The 16,758-nt window shown below is 50.8% G+C and overlaps 2 protein-coding genes across 3 annotated transcripts; one reads left to right on the top strand and one right to left on the bottom strand.

Annotated features, from left to right (window-relative positions):
• Positions 1-984: 984 nt before the first annotated feature.
• DNASE1L1 (deoxyribonuclease 1 like 1) lies at positions 985-9,243 on the top strand. 2 transcript variants are annotated; one of them, XM_081124844.1, is made up of 8 exons: positions 985-1,165; positions 4,281-4,484; positions 4,849-4,937; positions 5,018-5,104; positions 6,213-6,313; positions 6,459-6,571; positions 6,653-6,901; positions 6,976-9,243. In XM_081124844.1, exons 2-8 carry the CDS (start codon positions 4,356-4,358, stop codon positions 7,117-7,119), a joined length of 912 nt encoding a protein of 303 aa, XP_080980970.1. In that variant the 5' UTR covers positions 985-1,165; positions 4,281-4,355; the 3' UTR covers positions 7,120-9,243. The 2 variants fall into 2 exon arrangements, with proteins under 2 accessions (XP_080980970.1, XP_080980971.1); XM_081124845.1 differs by having other exon boundaries at positions 995-1,139.
• A 3,157-nt stretch (positions 9,244-12,400) lies between these two features.
• Positions 12,401-15,020, bottom strand: RPL10 (ribosomal protein L10). The gene is made up of 6 exons (XM_081126509.1): positions 14,855-15,020; positions 13,929-13,987; positions 13,729-13,836; positions 13,368-13,506; positions 12,688-12,850; positions 12,401-12,608 (listed from the first exon to the last, which is right to left on the bottom strand). The coding sequence occupies exons 1-6, from the start codon at positions 14,875-14,877 to the stop codon at positions 12,456-12,458; spliced, it is 645 nt and encodes a 214-aa protein (XP_080982635.1). The 5' UTR covers positions 14,878-15,020; the 3' UTR covers positions 12,401-12,455.
• Positions 15,021-16,758: the final 1,738 nt, after the last annotated feature.

Below are 16,758 nucleotides of genomic sequence, written 5' to 3'. Positions count from 1 at the left end.
ATAACATATACGTTGTTATATATTATGTACTCTTACGTAATTACAATATTACAGAATTGTACTAACTGTATAAGACATAATGGAACATGTCATGTAACATAAATGTAGCAATACATATACATAGTATGTTATATCACTTAATACATTTGCAGTGCTGTCAACCACCACCTCTAACTATTCCAAAACATGTTCATCCCCAAAAGGAAGCCCTGTACTCCTCAAGAAGTCTGTTTTTTATTTTAAATAATAATTTATTGATTTTAAAAATTTTCCAACCTGCTCATCACCACCCCCAATCCTGGCAACTGCCACACTGTCTTGATGACCACTTTACAATCATCAAGTGAAGATCCACCTCCCACCCTCAGACCCCTCCAGAGTCCCCTAGTCCCAAAACGGACAGTGCCGGACCCCACACGGTATTGAGCTGCCAAGCTCTCTAATCCCCTTCTCTCGGGGACAGTTCTCGGTCCGCCCTTGGCTTCCACCACCGTGCCTATTTCCTGCACTAGCTCTCGCTGACTTTGGGTCTCCAGAGAGCTCAGGACTGTGCAGCCACACTGAAGCCAGGCCCAAGGACGCGGAGAGAAGGCTCTTGTCCTCGGGTGTGCCTAGGCGCTCCGTGGGGCTTCCCCACGTCGCGCACGAGCTCCAGTTTTTGCGCCTTCTCTCACCAGAAAATGCCTGGAGAACAGGGAACGGAGAACCGGCTGAGCGCCGGGCTGGGAGAATGCAGCTCAGGGTTTGCACTCAGGCGCCAGTTCCTCCTCGCCGCCCTCGGTACTGGCAACCACTTATCGACCGGCTGCTGCCACTCGATCTCTCTCTGTGACTCACAGGTCGGTCATCTTCCCGCAGCTCCAGGCGCCCCCGCCCGGTCCCACACAGCTGGGTGAAGGCTGGGTCTGGTGGGAAAATGGGCGGGGAAGTCTGCTGTTCACAGAGAGGGCGCGGGGTCTTACTTGCAAAAGCCTGGGCGGAGCCGGAACTAGTCCTGCCTGCCAGGAGGGTAGGGCGGCCAGTCTGGCCCCGACGAGTGCGGTGGAAAGACAGCCTGTTCCTCTTTTCTCCTCTCCGGTCCCTGCCAGGCAGCTGCTGCGATTCCGTGGGGTGCCTTGATCCGCTTACAGCCGAGGCAGGTGTGTAGACAAGCTGGTCTGAGCAGGTATGGAAGCCCTCTGGGCAAAGGGAAGGACGAAGTTGCCGTTCACCCCGGAGGTGGGGGGTAGTAGGAGGGGAAGGGAACCCCGAGGCCTGGTGTTGGGAGCGCAGGCTGCGCTTTGGGCTGAGGCCAGGTACAGTCACTCTCTGGTTCTTCTTGTCCTCCACCCTCCTGACCCTCCTGGCCCTCCTGGCCCTCCTGGGTGCCCCTGGCCCTAGAGCCTCCAAGCCTGCCCTTGCCAGCCCAGGGCTGCCCAAACACCCACATACATCCCAGAATAGGCACCAGGGCAGGATACCCAAACTAGCATGAGTGACAGAGCAGGTGACATGGGAGAAACAGGCATTGAGCCCAGCCAGGAGAGTGAAGATGTGCAGAGGAGCCATGACAGATAAACAGAGAAGAGAGGCCAAGAAAAACAGAGGCACCTGAGCTGGTTTGGCTCAGTGGTTAGAACGTTGGCCTGTGAACTGAAGGGTCCCAGGTTCGATTCCGGCCAAGGGCAACCTTGGTTGCAGGCTCAATCCGGTCGATGTGTCTCTGTCATGCTGATGTTTCTCTCTCTCTCCCTTCCACTTACCCTGAAAAGCAATGGGGGGAAAAAAAATCCTTGGGTGAGGATTAAAAAAATAAAAGTCACTACTTTAAAAAAGAAAAGAAAAACAGAGGCAGGTAGAGCCTGATAGAGGCAGAAAGTGAGCCCCAGGGGGAAGGTGACAAGATGACAGAGAAGACCAGGCAGACAGAAGTAGATATCTCTGAATGAGAGCCACATGAACAGGGCGGATCAAGGAGCTGAACCCTAAAGAACAAAGTCTGGGTGAGTCTGAGACAAAGATAAACTGAGAGACCCTCAGGGAGAAGAAGAGGGCTCCAGTTCATAAGATGAACAAGATAGGAAAGGAGACCCATCAAACACTGCAGTAGGGTGATTTGGTGTATCTGAGATAATTTTAAATGCATATGCCCTTGAACCTAGCAATTGCACTGCTGAGAATTTATCCTTAAGATAACTTCTCATGCTCTGGCTGGGTAGTCAGATGGTTAGAGCATTGTCCCGCTATGCCAGGGGTGGAGAACCTTTTTTCTGCCAAGGGCAGATATTTGGATATTAATAACATCATTTGCAGACCATACAAAATTATCAATTTAAAAATTAGCTATGGCCCGGCCAGCGTGGATTAGTGGTTTAGCGTTGACCTATGAACTGGGAGGTCACGGTTCGATTCCGGGTCAGGGCACATGCCTGGGTTTCAGGCTCCATCCCCAGTGTGGGGCGTGCAGGAGGCAGCCGATCAATGACTCTCTCATCATTGATGTTTCTCTCTCTCTCTCTCCCTCTCCCTTCCTTTCTCTGAAATCAATAAAAACGTATTTTAAAAAATTAGCTATGAAAAAAGTTCCTAGATTTATTGAATTTTGAATCCCTGCAGTTCCCTTGGCAGAGCCAGACCAAATGATTTCTTTCCTTCCTTTTTTTTTTCTTTTTTAATCCTCACCCAAGGGTATTTTTTGAGGATATTTTTCCCATTGCTTTTCAGAGAAAGTGGAAGGGAGAGAGAAAGAGAGAAACAGCAATGTGAGACAGACACGTCCATTGGTTGCCTTCCCTACCCACCCCAACTGGGGCTAGGGATCGAGGCTGCAACCGAGATACCTATACTTGGCCAGAATCAAACCCAGGAACCTTCAGTCCATGGCCTGACGCTCTAACCACTGAGAATAACCAGCTAGGGCCAGACCAAATGATTTCCCAGCCCGCGGGCTGGACGTTCCCCACCCTTGTCATACACCAAGGTTTCAGGTTTGATCCCCAGTTAGGCCACAACCAATGAATGCATAAAAAAGTGGAACAGCAAATCAAAGTTTCTCTCTTTCTCCCTTCCTCTCTCTTTAAAATAAATTTTAAATTAAAAAAAAACCCATAATATCTCAGAAGTAGAGAGAGAAAGATTCATGAAAATGGCCCTCCTAACGGTGGTGAGAAGCTGGGATCAACCCTGAGGTCGAATCCTTGTGCACTGCTGGTGGGAGTGTAAGTTGGTGCAGCTGCTATTGAAAATAGTATGGCACTTCCTCAGTAAATTAAACAGGGAGTTTCCATGTGGCTCAGCAATTCCACTTCTGCATATATACCCAAAAGAATTGAAAGGAGGAACCTGAAGAGATATTTGTACACTCACGTTCATAGCAGCATTACTCACGGTAGCCAAAAGGTGGAAGCGGCCCAAGTGTCCATTTATAGAGGAATGGACGAGTCAGGTGTGGTCTATCCATACGGTGGGATATTATTGAGCCTTAACAAGAAAGGAAATTTTGTCTACGGTCATACCACCCTGAATGCACCTGATCTCACCTGATCTTGGAAGCTGAGCAGGGTCGGGCCTGGTTAGTACTTGGGTGGGAGACCCCTTGGGAATACCGGGTGCTGTAGGCTTAAAAAAAGGAAAAACAAGGCCCTGGCCGGTGTGGCTCAGTTGGTTGAACATCATCCTGTGCACCAGTTTGATTCCTGGTCAGGGCACATGCCCAGGTTGCGGGTTGGGGAGGCAACAAATCCATGTTTCTCTCTCACATTGATGTTTCTCTCTCCCTCCCTCTCTCTCTCAAATCAATACAAAATCTTTTTAAAAAGGAAACTTTGACACATGCTACAACACGGGTGAACCTTGAGGACATTATACTAAGTGAAATAGGCCAGACACAAAAGGACAAATAGTGTATGACTCCATTCTGTGAGGTCCCTGGAGGAGTCAAACTCAGAGAGACAGAAAGTAGAGTGGTTGGTGTCAGGGGCTAGGGAGGGGGCTGTGGGTTAGTGTCTAATGGGGGCAGGGTTTCAGCTGGGGAAGATGGAAAGTTCTGGGGATGAATGGTGGTGACGGCTGCACAACAATGTGAATGTATTTAACACCACCAAACTGGTTGAGATGTTAAATTCCACGCTATGTGTATTTTACCACAATTCAAAGAATGAGGCCGAGCCATATGTGCCGGTGTCAGGTGTTCACAAAGAGAAAAGGCAGGAAATCTGCGACACTGGCAGTTCTAGGGGGCTGGCGCCGGGCAGCAGGATGAGCATCACTTTGTCCTTAACACCATGTCCTTCTGAAACCAGAACCAAGCCCAGCTGGGACTACACACTGGGGCAACCTGGATTCCTCCAGAAGGTCCCAGCAACCCAAACACGGCCATGCACTGCTCAGCTGTGCTCCTGCTCCTGGTTGGTGTGGCTGAGGCCTTTCGCATCTGTGCCTTCAACGCCCAACGGCTGACACTTGCCAAGGTGGCCAGGGAGCACGTGATGGATACCTTAGTTCGGGTAGGTTCACCACTGTAGGGAAGCTGCACTCCTGAGGACAAGCCAAAGCCCACAGCCCTGCAGACACCGGGGCATGTCCCAGGAAAGAGGGGACATCAAGAGACGTGGGTGCAGAGATATTGAGCAAGCTCCTCCCCTGTCACTGGCCTGAGTCTCTTCCTCTGTAAAATGGGTGCAGTGTGGGTGGGGATGGCACTTGGTTTTCTCCCAGGTCTTTTCTAGTCCCACTGCTCTCTGTGGGCCACATCCAGCACACTGTGCCACTCTTACCCACATCATTGGTCAGTGCCAGTTTCTCAGGGACTCCACCCTCATCCTGGAGCAGCTGGCACTGAGTGGGGCCAGCCTTCCTGGTGTCCTGCAGATCCTGGCTCGCTGTGACATCATGGTGCTACAGGAGGTGGTTGACTCTTCTGGCAGTGCCGTCTCCCTCCTTCTTCGAGAACTCAACCGGTGAGCCGGGCTCTGTGGATCTAATCTGGGCCTACCCTTGAGCCTCAGGACCCCTGACCCTGCGCTCCCTTTCTTGGAAGGTTTGATGGCTCCGGGCCGTACAGCTCCCTGAGCAGCCCCTTGCTGGGGCGCAGCACATACATGGAGAAGTACGTGTACATCTACCGGTAAGCGCAGCCGGTGACCAGGGCAGCCTTGGCACCTGGCCCACTATGAGACAGCTGAGTAGTCCTAAGGGCTACAGGCCCCTTCCTCCTGGGGCAGCCCTCACCTTCTTGGCGTACTTTTTCTCCTCGACCGGTTTATTCTGGGCACTGCCTCTCCTCTACCCTTGCCAGCTTTGGTGTTCACATGTCTCTACAATAGGCCTTCTCCATGCACAGATGTCGGGCCCCTCTGCCTTTCTCCTGTGGAAGCCACCGGGGCTCAGGGCGTGTCTTGCCCTGTTTGAGAGTGGCTGGCTGCAGCTTCTGGGAAGAGGCTCAGCCATGGCCCGTCGTGGCCTCTGGTGGACACGGTTTCCAGAAATAGCTCTAAGATCCCGTGAGGACAGCTTGCGGGGAGCCCTTTGGGGTCAGGATCGAGAGGGCAAGGGGAACTGCCAAGGAAGGAGACATTTCTTTATATAGATGGAAGTATATAATGTCTAGAAATCACTCCAAGATAATGGGGGAAGAGTGCCCACACAGGAATGCTCATAGCAGCACCGCTCATAACCCCTCAGAGTGGAAATGACCCAAGTGTCCATCAGCTGATGACTGGGTAAATAAAAGGTGGTCTCTCTATCCAATGGAATATGATTCAGCCATAAGAGGGAATGAAATACTGAGCCATGCTGCAACATGGGTGAACCTTGCAATCCTATGCTAAGGGAAAGAAGCCAGATACAGAAGACCACATATTTGATTACATTCACGTGAAATATCCAGAATAGGCAAATCTAGAGACAGAAAATAGATGAGTGGCTGCCGGGGGCTTAGGGGGAGGAGAGTGGGAAGTGACTGCTTATGGGAACAGTTTCTTTATTGGGGTGTTAAGAATGTTCTAAAATTGTGGTGATGGTTATACAACCTTGTGAATGTACTAAATGACACTGGAATGTTGTATGTGAGTTTTATTGAAAAAATTCTAGAAAAAAAGACTAGGAAGGCTGTGCCCACATGCAACAGAGCTGAGGGTGGAAAGTCCCCTCCCTGAGTGCCAACTCTGATGCTGGCACTTGCAAACCAAAATCAGTGATGTAGGGCCACTGCTTCCTAACTCTTGGTCCCCCAGGTCACAAAAGACACAGGTCCTGGATCACTACGTGTATGATGACAAGGATGACCTCTTTGCTCGAGAGCCCTTTGTGGCCAAGTTCACTTTGCCCAGCAAGGGTAGGAAGGGAAGAGGGTTGGCTCTGTTATGGGGGAGTGGGAAGGGGGTTCTGGCTGGCTCTATTGGGGGCTTGGTTACTGAGAAGAGGCTGTGTGGAGAAGGGCCAGGAATGGGTGGGAGCCCTCCATCCCTGGGGCCTTGTAGTCCTTCCCAGCTTGGTGTTGGTCCCCCTACACACCACTCCGAAGGCTGTAGAGAAGGAGCTGAACGCCCTGTATGACGTGTTTCTGGATGTCTCCCAGCACTGGCAGAGCAAGGTAGGGCTGGGCAGATTGCATGGGAGAGATGGGGACCAGATGGCAAGGGTGGCCTGGCCCAACAGCTGACCCCCTCTCCAGGACATAATCCTGCTTGGGGACTTCAATGCTGACTGTACTTCACTGCCCAAAAAGCGCCTGGGCGAGCTGGTGCTGCGGACTCGGTCAGACTTTCACTGGGCGATTGCTGATGGGGAGGACACCACAGTGCGGGCCAGCACCCATTGTGCCTATGACCGCATAGTGCTGCATGGAGAGCGCTGCCAGAGCCTGCTACGCATGGCAGCTGCCTTCAACTTCCCCAGGATGTTCCAGCTCACTGAGGAGGAGGTAAAGGGATGAAGCAGGAATGGTCACAGGGAGGTCTTTCAGCCCTGACATTTTGTCCTTCTGTCCACCCCCAGGCCCTCAACATCAGTGACCACTACTCTGTGGAGGTAGAGCTGAGCCGGGCAGCGCACAAGATCCAGCCCCTCAGCCTGGCCACTCTGTTGCTGCCATTGCTGCTGCTGCCATTCCTGCCCCCCCAAATGGGCCTGGTGGCCTAAACCTCACCCCCACCCTGGTGCCTGCTGCCCACAGATGTAATGACTACACTGCCTTCAGGACTCAAACCCTAGCCTCTCCTGTCCCTCTGCCCTGGGGCCAAAGCAACTTCTCAGGGGCTTTGACTGCAGCCCTGCCCTGCCCTGCCCTGCCCTGCCCTGCCCTGCCCTATTGGACTGCAGCCCTCTGCCTTTCCTTTGGTTTGGCTTATGTTCTTCTGTTGGGCCTGTGCCTGGCATTAGAATGTGCAAGAGGAAGGCAGAGGCCCTGAGGCTGGAGCCTGGTACCTTTCCCCCAGGTAGTGTCAGGAGTGGGGACAGGACAGGCTCCAGGGCTAAGGGAGGGAAAAAGGGCTCAGAAAAGGGAATCACAACATGAAAAATTATGACAAAAAGGAAACACATACACACTGAGAACAAAAAGCTAGACAGGAGTGACACTACATGTGTGTAGCAGATACGTCAATGGGCCACCTTTATTGTACATGGGATTCACATGAACCAGTGAAGATCCCAGTAGATACAAGAATGTAGATAAGCAGTTCACACACACACACACACACACACACTAGTGAAAAAACGGCTGATGCATTTAAGCTCATTTGTAATCTCATGAAAATAGCTGCAAACAGCCCTAATGCCTGTGGTGAAGCCCATGAGGTGCAATCAGTTCACGTTGGCACCATTCATAGGGTGTGGCCCCAGGGAGAGTGGCTACAGGTGCACAGAAAATATATGAACCAGTTATCACACAACTAATAGCTATAATTGTAAGAAATTCTTAACTTTTTAAGCATGATGTTTGCTTTGTGAAGCAGTCATATTACTGGTGGTCACTGTGTCCCTATGTTACACTATCAGCAAATGGAACAAGCAGATTTCCTTGGGATGTGTTAGAACAGTCCCACAATAAGTGTGAGAGGGCATGAACAGGTGGCCTGAAAAGGACATGAAGTCAGAGAGGGACCTAGCTAACTCCAGGACTGCTCCATTTTCCAGAAAACAGAGCTCAGTAAAATCAGCTACTTCCCTAGCCAGGTTGCTCAGTTGGTTAGACCATCTTCCGGATAAGCCAAGGTTGCTGGTTTGATCCCCAGTCAGGGCACCTACAAGAAGCAACCAATGAAGGCATAACTAAGTGGAACAACAAATCGATGTTTCTCTCCCTTCCTCTCTCTCAAAACCAATAAAATATTTTTTTAAAAAGATAACATCTTGAGAGGGGCGTGGTCACAAAGCACTGGCTTCCATCCCACAGATGGAAGGGTGAGAACATGTGCACGTGGGAGGTTGGAGGCATATTGTCACTCGTGGATTTCCTGCGGGAGATGAACGTCTATAGTGTGTCTGCCAGGGTATGAGGGCAAGGTGGGCATGGCTGCTGTGCAGCTGGCCTCCCCACTGGACCTTTGATGGGCAGAGGCTGTGCGAGAACATCCACGTTTGGCTCCCTGCCTATGCTGTCCGTCATTTCATCCGTATCCAGGACGCCCTGGAGATCACAATCACATTCAAACTGGTGAAGTCTCGGTGTGTGAGGGTTTCAACATGGGTGTTATTGCTGACTCACTGTTTGTGCTGGACAACCAGACCCAGGCCTTCCGGCCCCTGACACAGGAAATATACCAGGCTGTGTGAGGGTACCTGGAAACTCTGAACATCTGGCCAGCCAACAGGACATCTGAAGGGGCACGACCCAGTGCTGACCACTGTCAAAAAATAAACAAACAGAGGCACTTTAAAATGGAGCTAGAGTTGCCATGCCAGAGGAACTACCTTGCATGTCCTATGTCTCAAGCCTTTTGAACGTTAAAACAGGGCCTAATCAACCTTGTGTCCTGAAGAACTGTTTGCAAGAATAACAAGAAAGCAGTTATTATGACTACTGGACTGATGACTATAGGACTGAGAAACTAAAAACATTGTTTAAGCCCGGCTGGTGTGGCTCAGCAGTTGAGCATGGACCCACGATTAGGAGATGGTGGTTTGATTCCCGGTCAGGGTACATGCCCAGGCTGGGGGCTCGATCCTGTCGGGGGCATGCAGGAGGCAGCCGATTAATGACTCATCATTGATGTTTCTATCTCTCCCTCTCCCTTCTTCTCTCTGAAACCAATAAAAACATTTAAAAACAAAAAAATTGTTTAGAATTAACATCACCAAGCTATCTGCACTGATAGCAATGCCTTCCTTCTGTGAAGTAATTGTTCCCCTTCCCTTTTTCATAAATACCCCTTGCCTTTGCCTCCTAATCCAAACACTATTTGGGCCTCTGCCTGAATCAGTGCTTCCGGAATGGCTATTCTTTTTCTTTTTCCCCTCCAACCTAAAAAAACACTAGTTTCCTCCCCCCTCCCAAAAATAGAAAAAGATAATATCTCAGAAGTGGAGAAAGAAAGATTCATGAAAATGGCCCTCCTACTGGTCGTGAGAAGCTGGGATCAACCCTGAGGTCGAATCCTTGTGCACTGCTGGTGGGAGTGTAAGTTGGTGCAGCTGCTATGGAAAATAGTATGGCACTTCCTCAGTAAATTAAACAGGGAGTTTCCATGTGGCTCAGCAATTCCACTTCTGCATATATACCCAAAAGAATTGAAAGGAGGAACCTGAAGAGATATTTGTACACTCACGTTCATAGCAGCATTACTCACGGTAGCCAAAAGGTGGAAGCGGCCCAAGTGTCCATTTATAGAGGAGTGGACGAGCCAGGTGTGGTCTATCCATACGGTGGGATATTATTGAGCCTTAACAAGAAAGGAAATTTTGTCTACGGTCATTCCACCCTGAATGCACCTGATCTCACCTGATCTTGGAAGCTGAGCAGGGTCGGGCCTGGTTAGTACTTGGGTGGGAGACCCCTTGGGAATACCGGGTGCTGTAGGCTTAAAGAAAGGAACAAGGCCCTGGCCGGTGTGGCTCAGTTGGTTGAACATCATCCTGTGCACCAGTTTAATTCCTGGTCAGGGCACATGCCCAGGTTGCGGGTTGGGGAGGCAACAAATCCATGTTTCTCTCTCACATTGATGTTTCTCTCTCCCTCCCTCTCTCTCTCAAATCAATACAAAATCTTTTTAAAAAGGAAACTTTGACACATGCTACAACACGGGTGAACCTTGAGGACATTATACTAAGTGAAATAGGCCAGACACAAAAGGACAAATAGTGTATGACTCCATTCTGTGAGGTCCCTGGAGGAGTCAAACTCAGAGAGACAGAAAGTAGAGTGGTTGGTGTCAGGGGCTAGGGAGGGGGCTGTGGGTTAGTGTCTAATGGGGACAGGGTTTCAGCTGGGGAAGATGGAAAGTTCTGGGGATGAATGGTGGTGACGGCTGCACAACAATGTGAATGTATTTAACACCACCAAACTGGTTGAGATGTTAAATTCCACGCTATGTGTATTTTACCACAATTCAAAGAATGAGGCCGAGCCATATGTGCCGGTGTCAGGTGTTCACAAAGAGAAAAGGCAGGAAATCTGCGACACTGGCAGTTCTAGGGGGCTGGCGCCGGGCAGCAGGATGAGCATCACTTTGTCCTTAACACCATGTCCTTCTGAAACCAGAACCAAGCCCAGCTGGGACTACACACTGGGGCAACCTGGATTCCTCCAGAAGGTCCCAGCAACCCAAACACGGCCATGCACTGCTCAGCTGTGCTCCTGCTCCTGGTTGGTGTGGCTGAGGCCTTTCGCATCTGTGCCTTCAACGCCCAACGGCTGACACTTGCCAAGGTGGCCAGGGAGCACGTGATGGATACCTTAGTTCGGGTAGGTTCACCACTGTAGGGAAGCTGCACTCCTGAGGACAAGCCAAAGCCCACAGCCCTGCAGACACCGGGGCATGTCCCAGGAAAGAGGGGACATCAAGAGACGTGGGTGTAGAGATATTGAGCAAGCTCCTCCCCTGTCACTGGCCTGAGTCTCTTCCTCTGTAAAATGGGTGCAGTGTGGGTGGGGATGGCACTTGGTTTTCTCCCAGGTCTTTTCTAGTCCCACTGCTCTCTGTGGGCCACATCCAGCACACTGTGCCACTCTTACCCACATCATTGGTCAGTGCCAGTTTCTCAGGGACTCCACCCTCATCCTGGAGCAGCTGGCACTGAGTGGGGCCAGCCTTCCTGGTATCCTACAGGTCCCAGATCTAGCCCCAAGGGAGAGTGGTTACCAAAGCTACAAATGCAGAGAAAATATATGAACCAACCATAATGCAACTAATAGCTAGAAGAAATTCTTACCACTTTAAAACATGTATCTTTATTGATTTCAGAGTGAAATGGAGAAACATCAACGATGAGTTACTGATCCGCTGCCTCTTGCATGCCCCCGCCCCCCAGGAACAAGCCCACAACTGGGGCATGTGTCACGACTGGGAATTGAAGGATCCTAGGTTGATGCTCAACCACTGAGCTACTCCAACCAGGCAAGAAATTAACTTTTTATAGGTTTGCTTTGTGAAACAGTCATATTAATGGTGGTCAGTGTCCCTGTTACACATCAGCAAATGGAACAAGCAGATTTCCTTGGAATGTTGGAACAGTCACACAGTAAGTCTAAGAGGGCCTGAACAGGTGGCCTGAAAAGGACATAAAGTCAAGGTTACCTAGCTAACTTCAGGACTGCTCCATTTCCAGAGAACAGGGCTCTGTCAAAACAGCTAGTACCCTGGCCAGGTTGCTCAATTGGTTAGAGCATCTTCCAGATATGTCAAAGTTCCCGGTTTGATCACCGGTCAGAGCATGAATGAGAACCAGTGATGGATGGGTGGAGCAAAGTTGATGTCCCTCTCTAAAAATCAATATATAAAAATTGAAAAACAGCTAGCAAGCCATCAAAACCATTAAGTTAAAGTTGCAGTCATATTTATGGCTTGGGGCTGCACACTATTTGCTTAAAGGTCTCCTGTTGCAAAGCTCTATGGGACACTTGGGGAATAAACTGGATGACCTGGAGGGTTTGTTAAAATATGGCTGTGACCATGCCCAGATGGATTCAGCTCTTCCCCATTCCCTGTGATACTGCTGTCTTGGGACCCATGGGCAAAGATCCCCCACCAGCCCAAGGGTCACCTTAAGCCACAAGCCCTTTATCACCCAGGGAAGGGCACTTTATAACCATGGCCTGAAGCTTTTGAAACCTACCACCTCTGGTCTAGGCAGGTGGAAGTCATGTTCTAAGTAGGCTCTGCTGGGCCCTGATCTGTTGTCAGACATTTTTGCAAGACAAAGGACAGTGATCCTGCGGTTCCCAGAGGCTCCCCCATACCCCATGAATCCAGATGCAAAGACATGAACAGGAAGTAGGATTTATTGGTGGGTGTAAGGTGGGGGCAGCACTGAAACTCTCACGAGTGCAGGGCCCGCCATTTGTCCAGGGGACCACGATTAGGGATGTATTTGACTCCACAGCCATCTGGGATGAGCCGCTTTTCAGCCACCATGTCTTCAAACTCATCCGCGTTAAATTTAGTAAAACCCCACTTCTTGGAGATATGAATCTGAGGAGAAACAAAGAACTGAGTCCAGGGATTTGGGGACTGGGGCAAGTTAAGAAGGAACCAAGACTGTGGCACTAACCTTCTGGCGGCCAGGGAACTTGAACTTGGCTCTGCGTAGGGCCTCAATCACATGTTCCTTGTTCTGCAGCTTGGTGCGGATGGACATGATGACTTGTCCAATGTGGACCCTGGCCACTGTGCCCTGGGGCTTTCCAAAGGCACCCCGCATACCTGTCTGGAGCCTAGATTGGTGACAGCATGAGCTCAGACATGAGTGTCCACCAGAAAGCGCTGTATCCAAGGTCCCTTAAAGCAACCCATACTTAACAACAGGTTGCATACACTACCAAGGATGCTACTGTTTGCAGCCATTGCACACCAGGCCCCCATGAGTAAAAGAGCATGGTCGGCTTAATTGGCTGCAGCGAACCCCAAAACAGACTAGACAGAATCCCTACCATGGTGCTAATGGGCTCATTTGAAGCCCTCCAACATAGAACTGCCCCAGCAACATGCTTGCAGTCAGACGGGTCATCAGGCTAGAAGCTGCTCCCTCCATCTGCCACCCAGAGGCTGCTAAGACTTAGTCATGATGCCCTTTTTGTTTTTATTTCTGGGAGTCAGTTCTAATTTACAAAGCAGTGGAAAAATTAGTGTCCATGATATCTTGCCAGCCACCTCTTTGCCCTAATACAATAATCCAGCTCAACAGAGGCCCTCAAGCTATGGGAAACACCAGAGACCCAGGACCCAGCTCACCTGTCAGCCCCAGCACAGGACAACATCTTGTTGATTCGGATGACATGGAAGGGGTGGAGCCGCACTCGGATGTGAAAGCCATCTTTGCCACAGCTTTTCACCATGTACTTGTTGGCACAAATACGGGCAGCCTCCAGAGCTAGGTGGGAAGGAAGGCAGCAGAGTAAGGATGGGATATAAGCACTTTCCATGGTCTTTCCTGGCTCTTAGGGGACATCTGTATTGCCTAGGTGAGTTTCAAAGAGGCTAACAATTGGGTGTTCATGATTAATAAACTGGTAATTCTGGTATAGTGAGGTCCAGATTTGGCTGGGGGAGCACATAGAAATAGGTGGGATTAACAAGGAATCCTGCACCTCACCTTCAGAAGAGAGCTGCTCATATTCATCTGACACCATGTGACCACAAAGTGGGAACTCATCCACTTTTGCCTTCTTCCGCCCCAGGTCAAAGATGCGGATCTTGGCATCTGGAAAAAAGCTTGGGTAAGTTGTGTGTGGGATGCCATTGACAACTGAGTCAGTGCAGTCAAACCAGTTGGGGAGCTCTTCCACAACTTACCAGGGACACCTCGGCAGAAGCGAGACTTTGGGTACGGCTTGTTCTTACAATACCGGTAACTGCAGTGGGGGAGAAAAAACCCAGGTTTGCAGGGATTCACAAGTAAACTCAACAACAGTCACTTCCAGTGCTCCCCCCTTCCAAGTTAAAACCAAAGGAGGGCTGCAAAAGGGGGTAACAGCACAAATCAATCTGTAATCTGCCTCCACGTCTGGAAAGTGGCTCTAAAGCAAGACACAGTCACAACTAGGTGGCCAAAAGTTAAAAGGACAACCATGTTAGGAGCATATAGGAAAAAATACCATCCTTGACCAATTATTGGGTTTTAAACTTTCTATAAGGCCAACACTTTGAAACACTTTCCCAGTTAAAAAACCTCTCTCTTCCAGACACTGCTGACTACAAATTTGCCTTGTAAGAGTAGCAGAGTTCCTGTGATCCAGATAGACTTTTGAACACGTGGCATTTCGCCTCCAAGCCACGTGAAGGGCTCCCGGCGCCCCCTGCAGGCCACAGAAGAATTCAGAGATCTCACAGCTCGCAGCCCGGAAATAAGATGGGGATGGCACACAAAGGCCCAGAAGGCATTGAGCCTGAAAAGGTGGCGAATTTCCAGGACAAAGGGCGGAATGCAAGGCAGTTGTCGCTTCCAGCCTGAAACTGGCTCAGAAATGCAGTAAAGGGTCAACGCAACACCCCAACAAAATTTCGGAAGCGCTTAAAGAGCAGCATCAAGTTTTAAGTTAAAGAGGCACATGATATAAACGAAGACCTAAAGAGACGCGTAAAGTACAGAGGAAAACGATAAGTCCGTTCCCAACATAGGAAAAGCTGCACTAAGAAGGCCCCACCCCATGGTTGCCTTCGGCGGCCAAATGCAGTTATCCCTCTTCCCAGCAGCGAAATTTCATGGATTCAGTACTCACCACCGGGCGGGCCGGCGACCCATGGCGACACCAGGATCTTCAGTGGCTGCAACGAAACAGAAAAAGTGGGAACAGAGAACGAAGAGAGGCTCTAACCACGGAAGAGAAATGGGAAGGGCTCGGCAGGAACCTACAACCGACACTACTCACCACGCCGAAGGGAAAGACGCTCCCACGCCTGCGCATGCCTTATATAGGCCGTCTATCTTCGCGCGTAGGAACCATAGAGTCCTGACGAGGGCGGGTGGACGCTCTGTCAGACTTGCAGACCATAGACGCAAAGACGCTCTGCGCCTGCGTGCAGGCAGCCGGATACATGCGCAGAACGGGAAAGAGGCGGAGCGCCTGACAGTTGTGGACAGCTAGCAAATGGGTGCCAGCCACATCAGCACGGGAAACCCTTGCCCAACTGGCCATCTTGGGCGTAGAACTCGGCCCGAGGTTTTGCTCTAACTATAAAAAACTTTTGTTCTTAGAGTTGAAAGAGGGGCAGTACCCCCGAATGGGGCTCACGGCGGCTGTGCGCAGTGTTCCGGGGGTTCGCCTTGCCGTGACACGCTCTCTGTGCCTCCCTCTCGGTTCCAGGGCCGGCAGGGGACGCGCCGTGCTGGAGCCTCGACCTGCATTCCTTTGTCGATGGGGAGGCTGAAACCCGAAGCCCGCCACCCCCCCACCCCCGCCGTAACCTAAGAGCCCGCATCCGGCTTTGCTCACTGTGAGCCCTGCTCCATGTCTGTTACCGGAGAATTGGGGCGTAGCCTGCGCCGGTCCCGGGTGTTCTGCCCCCGCCCGCAGGACAAAAGCTGATAAGGAGCCTCCACCAAAATCCAGGGCCCAGGAGACCCCGTGAGCACCGTTGGGCCCTCTTTGCCCACCCTGACTGGGCAGAGAAAAGAGACTTTGTGCCCATGGTGACTTGGAGAAAAGAGGGCTTCGACCCCTTATAGCAAAGGGCGCAATTACTCTGTCTCCTGCCCCGCCCAGTCCAGGCCTCAGAGCAGCATTCACCCTTCCAGGGCCCAGAATGTGTCCCCCCTCCCCCCACACACACTCCTTGCCAAGACCACTATGGTCCAGTGCCTCTTGAGTGTGACTGGATGGTTCTCTGTAAAGCATGGATTCACTCTCCCTGCCCGCCAGGATCCTAGTAATTACCGAGAGGTGGACAGAGCTGGGGGCCAGCCACCTGGGAATGTACTGTCTGCTGGAGGTGTCTGTCCAAGCTTCTGGAGGTGGGGAAGACTGGAAGTACCAAAGTCTTCTCAGTGTTACTGGACAGGAGTGGCCCTTGGAGGGTGGGAATCCTTCTCAAGCATGCCTGTTCTCCAGGATAACCTCTCACTTAAGTAAATGGCTGCAGGTCCCTTTGAAAAAGCTCAGAAAGATTTATGGTGTGCAGGTCCAGCAGTGGTGCAAAGGCCTTCCCAGGGGACCCAACCTCTCATTCCATCAGGGGGCTCTGGGTCTGCAAACTGAGTTATAGGCTGTGACCCTCTACTGTGGCAACTCAAGTCAGGTGTTTGGCTCCCAGACCTAGAGCATTTAGGGTTATATACATAAAGCAGTGCTGTGAAAGGCTGCCTATTTCCTAAAGAGACCATGGTCTTTTCAAAGACACAGATGTCGTCCCCGTCCCCGTCCCCCCCCAATGGCTCTCAATACCTCACTGAAAAGAGCTGTTTCGGGACTTTCCTGTGGAATATAGTTGGGGGTGGAGGGTTCAGGTGGAATGCGATAAATCTACTCAAAAATTCCTCTCTCCCTGAGCCTTTGGATCTCCTCCTCCACATCATGCCAGGACAACTCTGGCATCAAAATCCATGAACTGCAGGCCACAGGCATGTTCAAATTTCAGTCAGCCAACCAAGTGAGCCGCTGGGCTTCTCACCAGGTGCATGCACTAA

The sequence above is a fragment of the Miniopterus schreibersii genome, assembly GCF_964146895.1.
Source record: "Miniopterus schreibersii genome assembly, chromosome: X".
Taxonomy (NCBI): domain Eukaryota; kingdom Metazoa; phylum Chordata; class Mammalia; order Chiroptera; family Miniopteridae; genus Miniopterus; species Miniopterus schreibersii.
Note: the sequence above shows the minus strand (reverse complement) of the source record. Positions and strands in the feature narration are given on the sequence as shown.